The 19,020-nt window shown below is 43.3% G+C and overlaps 1 protein-coding gene across 1 annotated transcript; it reads left to right on the top strand.

Moving 5' to 3' along the window:
* The first annotated feature begins 461 nt into the window (after window positions 1–461).
* Window positions 462–7,163, top strand: LOC102256419 (zinc finger protein 709-like). Its single transcript, XM_014535071.1, has 4 exons — window positions 462–564; window positions 2,664–2,786; window positions 3,188–3,279; window positions 4,383–7,163. The coding sequence occupies exons 1-4, from the start codon at window positions 523–525 to the stop codon at window positions 6,907–6,909; spliced, it is 2,784 nt and encodes a 927-aa protein (XP_014390557.1). The 5' UTR covers window positions 462–522; the 3' UTR covers window positions 6,910–7,163.
* The last annotated feature ends 11,857 nt before the right edge of the window (window positions 7,164–19,020 follow it).

The raw sequence follows: 19,020 nt of genomic DNA, 5'->3' as shown, positions 1-19,020 counted from the left end.
TATCCTTAAACAAATCAAACCAAACAACAAAGACAAGAAACAACAATCAACAGAGACACTCTAAGGACAATTTTTAAAGGCGCACATAACCCACAGACAAGACTTAATGAACCAGAGTCCTTTTCATGGAACTTTCCGATGTGTTACAGTGCCCGGGGCTTACAGCCAGAATGCGGCCCAGAGGACTCCCAGGTGGGGTTGCCAGTAAACACCCACAAACAGCCTGTTATTCACACATCTCATCATATTCTGCTCTCAAAATTAAATATTGACTGGAGTCCAGTGTTTTTTTGCCCCAAATCTGCCAGTCCCAAGGCATCTTATGGTAATTTTCAGACAAGGCATGAGGAGTCCTTTTGTAAATGGCCCATTTTCTCTCATACTTTTCCTTATTTCTTTAAAGGTATTAAAGGAGAGGGGTTCATGTATCCAATTACCTTGCGTCTTGCATAAATGGGCAAGTCAAAACCTCTCCTAACATAGCTTGCCTGACACATGATCCCATAACTGAGGATTTGGTTGATGAGCCTTCCCACACTGGAGGCGGAGGATCAGGGGCCTTTGGTATTACCGGCTTTACAGGCTCTACTGTAGGAGGAGGGGGCGGTGATAAATCCTGCTAGTCTTCTGTAGGCTTTTGATTCTCAATATGAAGTAGGCATAGTGCAGCTTCAACAAGAGCCCACATAATTAACGATGACAAAGGCACTTGTTTTCTCTGGGCCTGATTTCTCTTTCAATTCCTACCTTCTTGTTCCTATAGATCAAGGTCTAATGTTCTAGCATCAGGGAAGCAAGGGTTATAAGTTATAATAGTCTCCAAAGGCCCTTTAAGTGTTTCCTTGTAACCAAGGCACCATTTGCTTTTCACAACTGTTTAAGCACTCTTGTATTTTGTTGCCATTTGTGGTGCAAACAGTAGGGCCATCAGCCCTGCTCCCACCCGAATTGGCCTGGTGCTGCCCCCTCACTGGCACCACCCCCCACCGTATTGGCCTGTCCCCATCTGTGGGGCGACAGGAGGGGTTTTCGGGGACCCCACTCGCATCCACCTTGGCCTGGCACCGACCGCTCTACTGCACAATCCCGTAGCAATCCCAGTCTGATCAGGGCCCATCGGGGCCAGCACCGCCTCCACTGCCGCCCGCTACTAGCACCACATCGCGGAAGCCTGCCATGTTTTATGCCACCCCCTGGTGGTCAGTGCACATCATAGCGAGCCGTGGAAATCCCGGTTGGTCAAACTCCTAGTGATAATTTCCATATTAGTCTTTTATTATACAGGATACTACCTTTACTTTATTGTGTATTCTTGCTTCCTTTTTCTACTATTCTGTGACCATAAAGGCATGGGTTTATATCTAGGCTCTCTGTTCTGTTCCACTGATTTATATGCTGTTTTTAGGCCAGGACCATGCTGTTTTGATTACTATAGCCTTGTAGTACGGTTGGATATTAGGTAGTGTGATTCATCCACATTTCTTCTTTCTTCTCATGATTGCTGTTGCTATTCAGGGTGTTTTGTGGTCTATATAAAATTTTTGAATATTTGTTCGAGTTATGTGAGATCTATCTTGGGTATATTGATAGGAATTGCATTGAAGCTATAGATTGCTTTGGGTAGTATGGACATTTTAATTATATTAATTTTTCCTCTCCATAAACACCATATATGCTTCTATTTATATTTTACATTCCAATTACAGTTTACACTTAATTTTATTTTGTATTAGTTTCGGGTGAAACTAATTTCAACATGAAAATATTGCAGATATCAATGAAGGCCCTTGTACATGCCAAGTCTTAAATTGTTCCTCAAGGGCCAGGCCCTGGTTATAGTGTCACAATTCTACCAGAAAGACTTCTTTTGAGTATGATCTTAGGATTTTAATATACGTGTCTATGTGTCCTAAAAATCAGTATGAAGTAACCCTCAGGCTCATGAGTAGAGGACTTTTGTGGAGGGCTAAGTTGGCCTATCTTGCTCATGCCTGACCTCTAACTGAACATCCTATCTCTATTAAATGAGAGAGGCAAAAGAAGGTCAAACTGAGTTACTAACAAATAATATAAAAATAAATGATTATTCATACTCCTCTACAAGAATATTTTCATTCATTCAGGTGTATCTGACTATTTCTGATAATTTGGAGTACTTCAGGAAATATGGCCAAGTACATTTTGTTCTAATTTGAATTTCCACACACCACCTGGCCTCTCCTGTTTGGTGATGAGAATAGAAGAGAAAGCTACCAGGCCTTTATTGTATTCAAAGTCACTAAAACTTTATGCCGCTATGACAATATGTTTTATGGACTGCTGCATCAAATGGTGGTTATAATGGAGATGAGTTTTCTCACAAGGAATCAATGGGCTTAAAACAGAAGTATTGTAACTTATTAATATAGAAGTTGTTCAAGGTGTTTTTTACTCTGACATTAGAGATCAATGAAGAGTTGAAGTGATCAAAGTAAAATCATATCAATAAATTCCACATGTTCTTGAGGAAATGAATTTGGAAAATTAATAATAGTCTTACAATCAAGTGATACACTAAATGTTGGTGACCACGTGTTCTATGTGAACTTTCTATGAATTATTTGTAGGTCCCCAGTGTTGTCTGTCTCACCCATTCTCTTATATGTATATGTGGAATGTTTTAGGACTCAGTGGCCTTTGAGGATGTTAATGTGGAGTTCACCATGGAGGAGTGGGCTTTCCTGGATCCCACCCAGAAGAAACTCTACACAGATGTGATGCTGGAAACCTTCTGGAACCTGGCATCAGTAGGTAGGTATCACAAATTCTTTTTTTTTTAGTATATTTTTACTGATTTTAGAGAGGAAGGAGAGAGAGAGAACGACAGCAAAGTCAATGATTAGAGAGAATCACTGACTGGGTACCTGCTGCGAGCATCACACTGGGGATCTAGCCTGCAAACCGGTCCTACTTTAAATTGACCTGTGACCTTCTGGTTCATACCAGTTCATATGTTGATGGTCAACCACAGGGCAACTATGGCCTTTAACAACTTGGTATTTAGGCAGTTAGAAAACGAGTGTTGCTTGCTCATTAATCCTGTTTCAAGAAGTTAAATATGGAAAGGGAATACATTGGTAATTAAACCAGGAATGATCACAGCTCATTGTATACCTAAAATCTAACCATTTTTTATATTCTTTAATAGTTTATAATGCTTTTTCTAGCATGTATTTTAGAAGAACAATGTGACGACCATGACAGTGAAGATCAGTATGAAAATCATTGGATGCATCTTAGGTGAGTCGCATTGACCTATAAATAATTCATAAAATTATTTATGACAAAGCGTTAACAGCATCTTAGTGTTTTTTTAACATAGGTTTTTATATATTTTATTTATTTATACATTCAATATTTTTAACATTTATTTCAGAGAGTTAGGAAGAGGGAGAAAGAGAAAGAAATATCAATGATGAGAGAGAATTATTGATGGCTGCCTCCTGCATGCCCCACATTTGGAATCATGTCCAGAACCTGGGAATGTGCTCTGACCAGAAATTGGTTTAGACCACTGAGCCTCGCTGGTGATGCAAAAATATGTTTTTATTGATTTTAGAGTATGGAGGTGAGAATGAGAAATAGAAAAGTCAATAGACTGCCTCCTGCATGCCCTGTACTGGGTTTAATAATCTGAAGTCTGGCCATGCTCCCTTTCAGGGAATTGAACAGGCAAGCCCCTGGTGCATGGGTCCATCCTGAACCACTGAGCCATATGGGCCCGGTCCACAAAACAATCTTAAAAACAGATAATACAATGGTATTAGCCCAGTTTTAAATGTATTGATTTTCAGAATAATCTCATCAAAATGTTTTTTTCAGAAATATGACCTACATGTTTAGTGTATAAAAAATAATTACATGCCCTAACCGCTTTGGCTCAGTGGATAGAACCTCAGCCTGCGGACTCAAGGGTCCCAGGTTCGATTCCGGCCAAGGGCATGTACCTTGGTTGCGGGCACATACCCAGTGGATGGCATGCAGGAGGCAGCTGATTGATGCTTCTCTCTCATCAATGTTTCTCACTCTCTATCCCTCTCGCTTCCTCTCTATAAAAAAAAATCAATAAAATATATTTTTTAAAAATAAAAATAAAAATCATCATTCTCCCTTTTAAAAAAAAATTACACTTGGAAACAATATAAAGAAGTACCATTAATGAATATAAGTGTTTTCATAATATTAGTTATCCAGCCTATAACAGAAGTTTTAAGATATCCACTTTCAAAAATGGAATGTTCAAAAACCCTACCCTTTGAAAATGGTAAAAATGTCATTGCCATGCTATTAATAAATATTAAATCATTTACAGTGTATTAATAATATGTTTCTGATTTTTACAGCAGTCATATGGTAGAGAGACTCTGTACAAGGAAGGATGGTAGTCAATGCAGAGAAAACTTCAGCCAGATCCCAAATAATAATGAAAAGAAGGAAATTCCTAAAATAAAACAACCTAAATCCAGGTTGTGTAGGCAAATCTTCATACGTTATTTATCCTTGAATAACCACCTGAGCTCTCACATTGGACCCAAACTGTACCTGTGTCAGGAATATGAAGAAAAACATTATAAATATAAGGAAGCTGAGAAAGCTTTCAAGCCTCACCAACATATTCAGAGTCATGAAGGCAGCCACTGCAAGAAAACTTTTCACTATTCAACTTCCCTTAGAAATCATGAAAGAACACATATTCCTGGGATACCGAATGAGTGTGAGCAATATGGAAAAGGCTTTAGTTATCTCACTTACTTTAAACTTCACAAAAATACTCATAGTGGAGAGAAACCATGTCAAAGTAAGCAATGTGGCAAAGCTTTCAGTTCTCCCAAGTACTCTGGAGAAAATGAAAGACACACTGCAGAAAAGCCCTATCAATGTAAGAAATCTGGAAAAGTTTTCAGTTCCACTTCTCTTAGAAGTCAGGAAAAAACACACTCTGATGAGAAACATTATGAATGTGGGAACGTCTTCAGTTGGCTCAGCTCTCTTGGAAAACATAAAAGAAGTCATCCCAGAAAGAAGCCTTATGAATGTAAGGAATGTGGTAAAACATTCCATCATCTCTATGCCCTTATAACTCACCAAGGAATGCATACTGAGGAAAAACCATATGAATGTCAGCTTTATGGTAAAATTTTCTCTTATCCAACTTCCCTCCAAAGTCATAAAGGAACTCATACCAGGGGAAAACCCTGTGGTTGTAAGCAATGTGAGAAAGCCTTCAGTTATACAAAGTCTTATCGAGAGCATCAATGGATTCAATGTGGAGAAAAGCCCTATGAATGTAAGCAATGTGGGAAAGCTTTCAGACATTCCACTTTTCTTAGAAATCATGAAAGGATGCATACTGGGGAGAAACCCTATGAATGTAAACAATGTGGGAAAGCCTTCCATTATAGCAGCTCTCTTGGAAAACATAAACGATGTCATGACGGAAGGAAGCCTCATGAATGTAAGAAATGTGGTAAAACATTCCATCATACCTTTTTCCTTAGAAATCATGAAAGAACTCATACTCGGGTAAAACGCTTTAAATGTAAGCATTGTGGCAAAGGTTTCTATTATCAATATTCTCTTCGATATCATGAAAGAACTCATACTGGGAAAACACCCTATGAATGTAAGCTATGTGGTAAAGTTTTCTCTTATTCAACTTCCCTCCAGTATCATAAAAGAACTCATACCGAGGAAAAACCCTATGAATGTAAGCAATGTGGGAAAGCCTTCAGTTCCAGGAACTCTCTTGCAAATCATAAAATAAGTCATGATGAAAAGAAGCCTCATGAATGTAAGAAATGTGGTAAAACATTCCATCATTACTATTCCCTTAGAAATCATGAAAATACTCATTCTGGGAAGAAACCCTATGAATGTAAGGTTTGTGGTAAAGTTTTCTCTTATTCAACTTCCCTTCAATATCACGAAAGAATGCATACTGGGGAAAAACCCTATCAATGTAAAGTATGTGGGAAAGCCTTCATTTTTCCCAGCTCTCTTGGAAATCATAAAAGAAGACATCATGGAAAGAAGACTCATGAATGTAAGGAATGCGGTAAAACATTCCATTATCAATATTACCTCCAACTTCATGAAGGTATTCATACTGGTGTAAAACGTTATGAATGTAAGCCTTGTGGTAAAGCTTTCTGTTATCCATCTTCCCTGCGTAGTCATGAAAGGACTCATCATAAGGAAGAACCCTATAAATGTAAGCATTGTAGCAAAGCTTTCTCTTATCCATCTTCCCTCCAATGTCATGAAAGAACTCATACTGGGGAAAGACCCTATAAATGTAAGCATTGTGGCAAAGCTTTCTCTTATCCCACTTACCTCCAATATCATCAAAGAATTCATACTGGGGAAAAACCCTATAAATGTAAGCATTGTGGCAAAGCTTTCTGTTTTCTATCTGCCCTCCAAACTCATGAAAGATCTCATACTGGTGTAAAACGCTATGAATGTAAGCAGTGTGGTAAAGGTTACTATTATCAATGTTCTCTCCAAAGTCATGTTAGAGCTCATAGTGTTAGACCATCCTATGAATGTAAGCTATGTGGTAAAGTTTTGTCTTCTTCAACTTCCCTTCAATATCATGAAAGAATCCATACTGGGGAAAAACCCTATCAATGTAAGGAATGTGGGAAAGCCTACGTTTCTCCCAGCTCCCTTGGAAATCATAAAAGAAGCCATGATGGAAAGAAGCCTCATGAATGTAAAGAATGTGGTAAAACCTTTATTTATCCCTCTTTCCTTAGAAGACATGAATTAACTCATACTGGTGTAAAACCCTATAAATGTAAGCATTGTGGTAAAGGTGTATCTTCTTCAGCTTACCTGCGATATCATGAAAGAACACACACTGGATAAAAGCCCCACGTATGTTAGCAATGTGGTAAGGCTTTTAGTCTTTCTGCATCTCTTAGAGGTCATGAAAAAATACATACTGGAGAGAAACTATGACTGAAAGCAATGTGAGGAAGCCTTTTTTTCTGCCAAATGCCTTAGAGAACATAAAATAACTCATCATGGAAAGATGCCTCAGAATGTAAGGAATGTGGTAAAACTTTCCTTTATCCCTCTTTGCTTAGAAATCATGAAAAAATTCATACTTGGGAAAAACCCTGTGAATGTAACCATTGTGGTAAAACTTTCTCTTATCCAAGTTCCCTCTGACATCATGAAAGAACTCAGTGAGGGAAAACCCTGTGAATGTAAGCAATCCGGTAAAACTTTCTATTATCCACTTTCCCTCTGATATCATGAAAGAACTCATAATGAGGAAAAACCCTATGAATGTAAGCCATGGAGGAAACCTTTTATTCATCCCAGTTCCCTTCAAAATCACAAAAGCACTAATAGTGGAGAGAAATCATAATAAATGAAAGAACTCACACTGAAAATAAGCCCTATCATGTAAAGATTGTAGAAAAGCCTTTGACCATCCTAGTTCTTTTTTTTAAATCCTCACCTGAGAATAGTTTTCCATTGAGAGAGTGGAAGTCAAAGAGAAAGACAGAGAACCATATTGATAGGAGAGAAACAAATCAATTGGTTGCCCTCCTGCACATGCCCAGACATTTAACAACACACAGTGGAGAAAAGCTCTATGAATGGAAGGAATGTGGTAAAGCTTTCAGTTTCTCCAAGTCTCTTAGCATGGAAGGAAGAACACATACTGAGGAAAAACCTTATGAATGTAAGCAATATGGGAAAACCTTCCGTTGTGTCACATCTTGGAAGACATAAAAGAAGACATGATGGAAATAAGCCTCAAGAACGGGCTAGGCCCGGAGTGTGGGGTTGCAGGAAGAGACTCCAGAGAGGCTCTGACACATTAGCTTCAGCCTTATTTTCCTAGTTCCCTGCCAGGGTTGGCTGCTGGGCACAGCCCTCGTGCATGCTGCATCTGCCCCAGGAACTGTGCGCTGCGCATGGCCTCACAGTCTAGGCTCCATGCATGGCCTGGACTCGCCCGGCTCCTGGGCTCCACTCTGTCCCACTGGCGAATGCATGGCGAATCTCCCCTCCTTGCGGGTCCCCTGCCTTGGCTCTGAAGGGCTGTGGGACCTGGAGCAGCTGCAACAGGCAGACCATCCGCCAGACCTGTGGCTATCATCACCTGGAAACTGACTTTGCAGAAAAATAGTGGATGTTTTGATTTTAGGCAGGCATGGTAGGAATGCAAGGATTTTTGAGTCTCCTTTCTTAGATGGATCCAAAGCAGATTACTAAAATACAGTGCCCTATTTTACAGTGTACAGAGTGATAGCATCATTGCAAAAAATCTTTTCTTAAGTATATTGTAACATTTTTAGGGAAAGCATAGTTGTACCTAGGATTAACTGAGTAACTCTACTGGTACAAAATAAAATGAGTGACCTTTTAAAAATACACAGTTGAGAGACATTAAAGCACTAATTTGGATTAATAAATTAATAGAAATATTACTGTGATCTTATCACTGAATGAAGTCCATCAGGCAAGACATGAAACACAGTTCCAGCCCTACAAGAGCTTAGATGGTAAATAGTTACCATCGTTTAATTAATCAAGTAAATAATAACCAAACAATTCCTAATTAAGACTAAAAAGTTCTCTTTTTTTACCTGGAAGTAGATTTGAGACTCATTTAAAGACAATTTGGCCCTGGCCAGGTTGGCTCAGTGGATAGTGCATTGGACTCAGTAATGAAGCATCCCTGGTTCAATTCCAGTCAAGGGCACATGCCCAGATTGCTAGGTAAATGCCTGGTAGGGGGTGAACAGGACACAGCCGTATTGATAATCTCTCATCATTGATGTTTCTATCTCTCCCTCTGCCTTACTCTCTGAAATGAATAAAAATAATAGTTTTAAAAATATATATATTTTGTAGAGAATGAAATAAACTTTAAGGATAATTTGATTCTAAGTTTTTAAGTGATTCATGAACTGACAATGTATGGAAATAAAATGAATAAATAAAATGCGAGACTTAGAAAAATTCATGCAGCAAATGGTTCTCTCTCTCTCTCTCTTTAATAAATTTTTTTGCGTTGATGCTTAGCTACCCCAGAGTTCTGGCATCTGTAGCTTTTAGCTTTACAATGAGTACAATTCCAGAAATCTGTCTCACCAACAATTACATAGGTAAATCACTGTCAATCTGAGCAAGATGCCTGCTTTGGTATTTTGTGGATATGAATCCTACCATTCAGTAAAAAGCTAAAAATGATCTGCCATGTCATAGGCCCAGACACTTCAGTGACTTCAAAAATGTGAAGGTTTTTAGTGGAGGTTAATTGTTTGTAAGCAGAGAAACCAACTCTGGCTAATGTAAGGAAGGAAGGCATTTCTCTGAAATGGGGCAGATGAACACAGGCCTCTGAAAGGACCCAGCAGGGGCAGCTCAAGTCCTGTCAGGGTCTGCCCTGGAGTGGATCTGCATTAACCAGGGTCTCCCTTGGCTTTACTGCCCACAGAGTTGAATTGCCCAGATCCCTTTAGTTCCATGACCATCCCTAGGCCACAGGAGGGAGAAGAGTATTGAAAGGTGTTCCCATTGAGACGATGCAGAGGTAGATGGTTGTTTCCATCAAAAATAGAGTTATTGTCACAAAAGAAGAGAGAAGAGATATGGTGTGGCCAAAAACAAGAGAGATGTTCTACAGGTAGGAATGTAGTTATTAATGGTGAAAATGAAGAAATATTGGTATAAGGAGGCTTCTTCCTTTCCCCTTTCACTTGGAGATGTGAATTAGAGAATGATGGGTGTTATTTGTATGGATTTATTATATTTCCTGTGCGATCCATTGGACAGTGTCTTTGATATAGACATGTATTTATTGAACATCAAGTGAGAGACAGGGAACAGACACTATTGTAGGCCCAACCCCTTCAATGTAGTCTTGCAAAATTATACAAGGCAGCATGAGAAATATTGCAACTAAATATTAAGGGTAGTATGTTTCATAGGAGTTTTCAAGTAGAAAGAAGACACTTGTCTAGACAAATTTTACAGAGAATAAGTTTTGTTTGGCTGGGTTCTTGAAAGATGAGTCGGATTCTGAAAAGATAAAAGAGTGTATTTGTGGGGCACTCCAGAAAGCTTATTTAGGCTAGAGGAGGAGCATGAAAGCGAAGTCATGGAAGATAAATAAACAGCCATTCCACTTGCCTCAGCGCAGTGCACTCTACTACCTTAGGGAGGCCTGTGCACAGGGGAGACCTCAGGGAGGTGGGGGACACCTTGTCCAAGAACCTGCAGGTGAGGAGTTGGCAGCTGAGTGAGGACAGGCGACCCTTTGTTATCCTCCCTGAGCTTCCAGTGGGGAAGCGAAGTGAGGAAGGGCCCGTGCTTTGTATCTATTGAGATGATCTTGTCGTTTTTGAGGTTTATTCTATTAACGGTATGTTACATTAATTCATTTCCAAATGCAAATCCAACCCTTCTTTCCTGGGTTAAATCTCACTTGGTCACGGTGTATAGGTCATGTTATATATTGCTCAGTTCAGTTTGTTCATATTTCGTTAAGGCTTTTGCATCTATATAAAAGGTTGTCTGTGACCCTAGCTGGTTTTGCTTAGTAGATAGAGCATCTGCCTGCTGACTAAAGCATCCCAGGTTGGATTCTGGTGAAGGGCACATGCCTGGGATGTGGGCTTGGTTCCCAGGGGGGGACATACAGGAGGCAGCTGATCAATGATTCTCTCTCATCATCGATGTTTCTAACTCCCTCTCTCTCTCCCTTCCTCTCTGAAATCAATTAAAAAATTTTAAGTGTTCTCTATGTAATGTATTATATAATGCAAAATTATTACATATAGTGTGTATCTATGTGTATCTGTGTATCTATACTACTAATCTAGGGCTGTCATGACCTAAATGACCAGACGAATGACCACTAGGAAGTGAATGGAGCACTTCTCAGTCCCTCCCCGTGACCCACAGGTTCCTATCATAGCAAGGCTGGCGGCTGGAGGGGCAGCAGGGGGGTAGGTGGGGCAAGGCAGGCACTGCAGCTGCAGAGAAGGCCCAGAGAGAGGCCTGGAGAGAGAGGCAGGGCCTGATCCTCAGGCGCAGCAGCTGCTGGTGAGGCCCGGAGAGAGAGAGAGGTGGGGCCTGATCCACAGCTGCTGCAGAGGCTACAGATCAGGCCCGGAGATAGGCCCAGAGAGAGAGATAGCTGTCAGCTGGGCCATTCTGGATTTCCCAGAAGAGCCAATGGCTTCCTACGAGGTGGAGCTTTTGACACTTACTGGCATAGAAACCGACCTATCAGAACCAAATCTGGGTGAACTGCGAGGAGCCAATGGCTGCCTAGGAGGTGGAGCTTTTGATGCTCACTGGCATAGAAACTGACCAATTAGAACCTAACTGGGTGAACTGCGAAGACAGAACCTAATGTGGGGGCTGAAAAGAGGTTTTAAGGGCAACAGCTGTTTGCTATAAGGTGTAAGAAAGCAGTTCAATTTTTTAAATAACTGGTTTGGCAGTATAGTGCATATGGATGGCTCTCAGGCCAGATATAGGGATTATGTATTTCTGTCTGCCAAGAGTATCTCCTCTTGCTTAAAAAGGCTCCCCAACCCCTTTAAGCAATCCTATCCTATATAATCTATCTATACTAATAAAAGGGTAAAATGTTAATTAGACCTGGTCAACCCACCATCTTCCAGACGTCTGACTTCCTTCCAGATAAAGCCATGGCTGAGGCAGAGGCAGTTAGGGGTGGTCAGGTCAGTAGGGGAGGGCAGTTGGGGACGAGACCAGGCAGGCAGGCAGGCAGAGGAGGTAGGGGCAATCAGGCAGACAGGCAGGTGAGCAGTTAGGAGCCAGCAGTCCCAGATTGAGAGAAAGATGTCTGACCGCCAGTATAGGCCTGATCACTGTATGATGGGGCCTAAACCGGCAGTTGGACATCCCCCAAGGGGTCCCCAATTGGAGAGGGTGCAGGCTGGGCTGAGGGAACCCCTCTGTGCATGAATTTCGTGCACCAGGCCTCTAGTGTATATATAATGTACAATGTAGTATATGTAGTGTATGTAGTATATTCATATAGTATTGGTAGTATATTGTACAGTAGTGTATCTTAGCATATGTTTTGGATAATTAGAATATATTATATCATTAACATATAATTTATTTTACAGGGTAGCATATAGCATAATTTTACAGAATAGTATTGCAGTCTTCTCAGCCTACAGGGTAGCAGGGGTCATTTCCATGTCTGTGCACAGAAGTATTAACAACCCTATTACATCCTCCCATGAAGCACAGGGACACCTCACTGTCTTGATACTACAACCTCAGGTTCCCTCACCCCTGTTTTTCTCTCTGCTTCTGAGTGCACCTGAAGTGTCAGTATGTTTCAGAAACTTGCACCAATTTATGTGGCTGTGATTGAAATGAAGCCCTGTGGTTTCATTTGTCCCATGTTCAGAGACATGTGACATTCTCTTCTTTTTGAGTAATTATGAGCAGGGTTATTCCAGAGCGCTATATCCCAAAGGGTGATCTTCGATTACGAGTTCTTGCTCTTAGTGCCAGAGAGCTGGACCATTGGCAATGGTCTAAAAGTTGTAAAAATGTACAGATGAGGTCAACTATTAGCCAGGACATCCTGTGGTATGATTGCCGGGAGGTGACTAATCTTGCTGTTCATTGGGTCCCATTTCAGACCAGGGATGGCTGGGTTAGGGTCAGTCGCAGCAGCTCTCCAGGGATCTCTTCTCCATCACATGTGCTGGTGGCACAGCACCATGGACATGAAAATTAGAGCAGAATTTATTTTTAAATGAATGAGAGCGGAAAAGCATATTTCAAAATATCTCCTGTGCATATCAAAGTGGAGAGATGCTGCAATCTTTTATGGCTAGGGGTCAGGATCTGAAGAAGGGGCTATGGACAAATGAAAATGCTATACAAGTAATATGAATTTAGAAGGCATTGGGGGCCAGGGGTGTCTCTCTCATGAAGAGCACATCCCGAAACTCTGGCCGGTCCACTTTTTATTCAGTTTTAGATACACATCTTGCCCTTAGTAAAGCATGGCAAACAGATAGTGGACGGACCATCTCAAAGGTTAGTAAAGATTTACTTTGAGACTATCAGGTCAGGAAATTGCTTTGAGCCATTGCTATCTCAACACAGAACAATCGGTGCATAGGTTTAGCCCTGCTAAAGCTCAAGTTTCATCAGTTCCTTGATGCACTCTCATGATAGTATTGACAATGGATGGCTTCCCGCAGAGAGAGAACAGTATACTTCAAATGGTTTTCTTTTGCATGAACACTGAAAAGATTGAAAAGAAACAAACTACATTGCTTTCTATAGGGAAACTAGCCCCCTTTGTTCAAGGATAAGCTAGAAGTGTTTCCTCAGGCACACTTCTCCATCTCAGCTTTAGTTTTTGACACTTTATCTTCAAATAAACAACTTACGATAAAAAAATGTTGTATTACCCATACTTTACTTCTGATTCATGGGTTGACAGCCACAGAGCCATGCCAGCTGGGCTACTCCTGAGTTTTAAGTGTCAGTTTTAAAAAAGCAAAGGAACTTATCTACCAGAGTGATCTTGGATGGACAGAAGAGGAGTAGATCTCCACACTGCCCACCAGAATCTTCAAAGTTTACCTAGAAGCCTTCACTGGGTCATGTACACAGTTCAGATGGGATCAGCAACACATTGTTCTCTCAAAGCTGTGTCCTTGAAATGACTCTTAGTTCTCCATCCGTTGGGCAGAACATATATCCCAAGGACAGGGGTGGGAGGAAGGAATCTGATTGCCCAGCTCATGGGGTTGATGAGCAGTCAGGTTTTCTCAGTGACCCTCCCACAGAGCAGCTGCTTGAACCTTGTGTAACTCACTCCATTAGAGCCATCTGCCAAGGCTACAGGGAAAATCTATATACATACAAGGAACACTTTGTGCCTTTTCAGTGGAGCTCTTTGAAGAAAAGATCATCTCGTAGGGTGAGTCTTGAGACCTCATGGTTTCCATGGTGCAGGTGGATGCAGCAACACTAAGTCTATTCTGGCCTTTGCGTTTGCCATGATGGAGATCACAGGAACCACCTCCTCTTACCACACACAACCCAGTAATTCAAGCACCTTGGAGAGCAGCATGAAGTGGCCTCAGGAAAGCGACCAGCTTTGTTGTGAGAAGTGGAGCTTTTTCTGCCCAGATGAGGCCACAGCTGGAACCATACAATTCCCACAGGTGCAAGTACCAGCAGGGTGTGGAGGGGCAGGGATGCAATGTAATTCCTGCAGCAGCAGGTTCCTGAAGTTCAACCGTGTGAGAGAAGAGACCAAAGATATGCATCTTTTCCAGTGAACATGCATTCTTAGTAGGAGATCATTTATTTGAGGTTGAAATGAAAGAGAAAACGAAACAAAAAATCCAGAGGTATTCCAGGCTAGAAAATCAGAATAATTTCTAGAAAAACTGCTTGGAGACTATTGTTTTTGAGATAGCTGTGAAAAGGAAGGTGAAAAAAAGATGATGAAATGAAAATATATTCTCCATCTCAGTTCTTCATGGTGAATACCCACAGACCTTTCTTCCTGCTGTGTATGGTGGCTGATGCTGCTCCTCCCTGTGTGGTCCTCCTGGTAAGCTGCGTCCTGGGTGAATCGTGTGCCCTCCTTTCCTCTCTCCACTGAGGTCACCTGTGGTTCTGTGGCTCTGCCCTAGGCTGCCTGTGTCAGATGGCCTCCAGGTTCTTCTGTGTCCCAAGCTTGATGGGTTATTGCAGCTGTTTGGGTGGGGCTGCTTGTCTCAGATGATACTAAAGGTGAGCATTTCCTCAGGAACTGGAGAGAGGCAATGGTCAGAGCCAGGAATCTGTGCATTCTCTATGGAGAGGCTGCCTGGCAGGGAGTGCTTCCATCATGGTTAGAATGAATGTTATGCTAGTATCACAGACTCACCAATCAGGGGGAATATTATTGAGATGTGGGGATGAAAAGAGGCCACATGCTAACCTGCCAAGTTCAGGGAAGGCCTGTGTGTGATGGCCTTGCAAATTCAAAGAGCTAAAATAACCACAAGGGATGGTCTAAAATGAGAACGTTTTAACTAGAGGCAGTTTATGGTAGATAGTCATGTTCCAGACTAGAATCCCCCTAACAAACTCAATCTTTCCTTTCCCTATGCTTGTCCATTGTCTTTCCCATATATGATTACATATCTTGGCATTGTCTGGGTAACTCCCCCTATTTCAGACCTTTCAGTGCTCAACCAATGTAGAAGAAATGAGACCATATCTCCTCTCATTGTTATTATGTTAATCATTAACTATTACCTACTTTGTACCCACCTATGTAAAATATATATGTATGTCTATCATTTTACTTTTCATCGTATCCCCCGGGTACCCTGCTTTACTTTCTCCCAGCTCCCTAATCTATCACCAGTGGATTTCATGTAACCCACTTGAGTCTTCTCTTTTGATTGTAATGTATAAAATAAAGCACCAAACTGCCATACTCCGGACATTATCTCAATTCATTGACACTTTGCTTCCTGACATGAACTCATAAAAATACTCTATAGGTTTGAATGATTCTTTCATTGATGGGAACCAATTTTCAGTTAAATTTCATTATTGCTGGATTAAACGGTGTAACCGTGGTGGCAGCAGGAATAGCACCAGGTTTCTGATTGGGCTCAGACCAAATGTGAGTTCAGCAGCCTGGGTACTTGGGTTTTGGCTAGAAAAGAATTCAGAGCAAGACCCAAAGTGTAAGAGAACATTTACTGGGTAAATTACAGAGGTAGGAGAAGTAATTCTGGGAAGAAATGGGCTTAGTGTGGGAGGAGGAGCAGGGAACCAGGGCTTCCCCCTTGCTCCTTCCCCGCCCTCCCTCCATCCCTGCACTGGTCCAGCTGCTATTGCTATCGTGGAACCATCTGGCCCCGCCCATCTCACAGGGAGGAGCATGCACAGTTTCTTGCAGACACAGAAGCAGCTATGGAGTAGGGAGGTGGCAGTTTTTCCCCTGAGCAGGTGCTGGAGTCCTTGTTGAAGTCTCCATTCCAGAGCCTGCGAGTCCGAGTCCTGGGAGGCTGCGCAGTGGAGGCGCCACATTCCTTTCAGTAGAAACTGAAGATTGATAGGAGCCTGCTGGCTGGGGGGAAGGACCAGGAGATCTGCCTTGCACCCATTTGCCAATCCCCAGTCCCGCTTTGCTGATCACACCGCCTGAGCCCCGCAGGCCGGCGCCACACATGGGGCAGGGCACCCACAATCACCGCACCTGCCTGAGCCCCGCCGCCCAGGGCTGCACACGGGGGCCTGGATGGCAGCTCCCGCTGTCCCACCCTGCCTGCAGTATGCAAATTAGCTGCCATCTTTGTTGGTGGTTAATTTGCATATCAATCTGATTGGCTGATGGGCATAGTGAAGGCACGGTCAATTTGCATCTTTGTATTTTATTAGATAGGATCACAGACTCACCAATCAGGGGGATTATTATTGAGATGTGTGGATGAAATGAGTCCACATGCTAACCTGCCAAGTTCAGGGAAGGCCTGTGTGTGATGGCCTTGCAAATTCAAAGAGCTAAAATAACCACAAGGAATGGTCTGAAATGAAAACATTTTAACTAGAAGCAGTTTATGATAGACTGGAAGGGGTGGGGCCCCTCAGCCATGCCTGCCCCCTATCACAATCTGGGAGCCCTCAGGGGTGGGAGGCATCACGGCGATTAGGGGAAGGCAACGCCCCCATCACACCTCTGCTGCTGCCACTGCCGGCAGCGCAAGCCTCAGCTGGCCCTGGTTACCTGAGTCTCGGGTTGGCCCTGGGTGGCTGAGCAGCCGCCATCAGCAGCTTGCCTGCACTCCGGTCCGGCCCTGGGTAGTGGCTGCTGCCATTCGTGGCTTGCCTGAGCCTCAGTCAGTGGGGGGTGCACGAGAACCCAAGGCCCTGGTGGGGGTGAGGGGACTCTGGCGGCAGGTGCGCAGAGCAGCCGGCCCTGGCTGAGGAATGGAGGATACTCTCAATGACATGAGTTATAACTTCCAATCTGTTGGACACCCCAGTCAGGCTTCAGCTTCGGGGGAGGGAGGAAGAGAGGGATGGGTAGCTCATTGGAGGAGCCTGGGTGAGCTGTCAATCAGTAGGGGGTACAGGAGGACCTGAGGCCCCTGGCGAGGCTGATGGGACCCCGTTGGCAGGCGTGTGGAGCACCCGCCCCCCCCCTGCTGTGGGCGCTGCCATCTTGTGATGCGTGATGGTCAATTTGCATATTACCATTTTATTATATACGATAGTCATGTCCCAGACTAGAATCTCTGTAACAAAACTCAATTTTTCCTTTACCTACACTTGTCCACTGTCTTTTGCATCGAAGATAGCATACCTTGGCAATGTCAGGGTAATTCCCCCTATTTCAGACCCCTCAGTGCACAACCAATGCAAGCAGGGCTGAGACCATAACTCCTCTCATTGTTATTGTTATCATGTTAATCATTAACTAATAACTATCCTGTACCCAGCTATGTAAAATATATATATACTAGAGGCCCAGCGCCTCCATTGCATGGCCTCTGCCACCCTGCGATGCTACGTGAAGCTTCCCACCCCCGGACACTCCACAATGCCCGGGACCACTCTACTGCTCTGCAAGGCTCCCCCTGCTTGACTGCTCCGCAAAGCTTTATGTCGCCCCGCAAAGCTTGCTGCTGGACGCTTCGCAAAACTCCCCCTGCCCCGCCACTGCTCCGCAAGGCTGCCCCGACCCCACAATTGCTCTGCAAAACTCGCTGCTGCCTAGGTGACTGCTCCGCTAAGTTCACAGCCACACTGTGAAGCAGCCCGCCACCACTGCTTAACAGTCCCCAGTCCCGCCCCGCCGCAAGCCCCCCGCTCATGGTGAGCGGCTCAGGGACTGGGGGAAAACGGGGACCGAGAGGTGCTCTATGCACTTCATGGTGACCAGTTGCCCGTTTGGTCATGACTCCACCTAGCTCTTTATATATATTAGGACTAGAGGCCTGATGCATGAAATTCCTGCAAGAGTAGGCCTTCCTTCCTCCGGCTGCTGGCACTGGCTTCCCTACGGCACCCGGGTCCAGGGCTTCCCTTGCAGAGGGAGGCCCCGTCCACCTGCCACAGCCTGCTGGTCAGAGGCCTGGGCCTCCCTCTGCGGGGCGATCATGGGGCAATGACTGGGCCCGACCAATCACATCATACCCACCTTGGCTCGCCTGGCGCCAGTGGGTGTCATAGCACGATCCCAGATGGTCGTCCGAATGGTTGCCCGGATGGTCATTCTGCTATATGGCTGTTCAGTTGATTTACATATTACGCTTTTGATATACTAGTATATGTATATAATTTTACTTTTCATCCTATCCCAGGGGTTTCCATGCTTTCCTTCCTCCCAGTTCCTAATCTATCACCAATGGATTTCATGTAACCCACTTGGATCTTCTTTTGATTATAATGTATAAAATAAGGTATCAAACTGTCATACTTTGGACATTATCTCAATTAATTGACATTTTGCCTCCTGGCAATGAAATCATAAAATTCTCTACAGGTTTGAATGATTCTTACATTGATGGAACCCAGTTTTCTGATAAATCTCATTATTGCTGGATTAAACAGTGTAACTGCCGGCAGCAGGAATGGCACCAGGTGTCTGACAGGTGGGGTCACACCCAACCTGGGTTCAGCAACCTTGGTACTTGGTTCTGGCTGGGTAAGAATACAGGGCAAGACCCAAACTGTAAGAGAACATTACTGGGTAAATTACAGAGGTAGGAGAAGTAAGTCTTAGAGGAAATGGGCTTAGGAAAGGAGTTAAGGAGGTAGAGAAAGTGCCCTTGGAGCTTGGGAGCACAAGCTAATGGTAACCTGCCTGGGGGAGGAGGAGAAGGAGGGGAAGGGGAAGGTACAGGTGTGCTCCAGGGAGGGAGAGCGCACTGGGTCCTCCTTCCTAAGGTTTTAAGGGTGGAGATTTCAGGGGAGGTCCCAGGGGAA

This window comes from Myotis brandtii, unplaced genomic scaffold (assembly GCF_000412655.1).
Source record: "Myotis brandtii unplaced genomic scaffold, ASM41265v1 scaffold1012, whole genome shotgun sequence".
NCBI lineage: Eukaryota > Metazoa > Chordata > Mammalia > Chiroptera > Vespertilionidae > Myotis > Myotis brandtii.
This window is presented reverse-complemented; position numbering and strand designations above follow the sequence as displayed.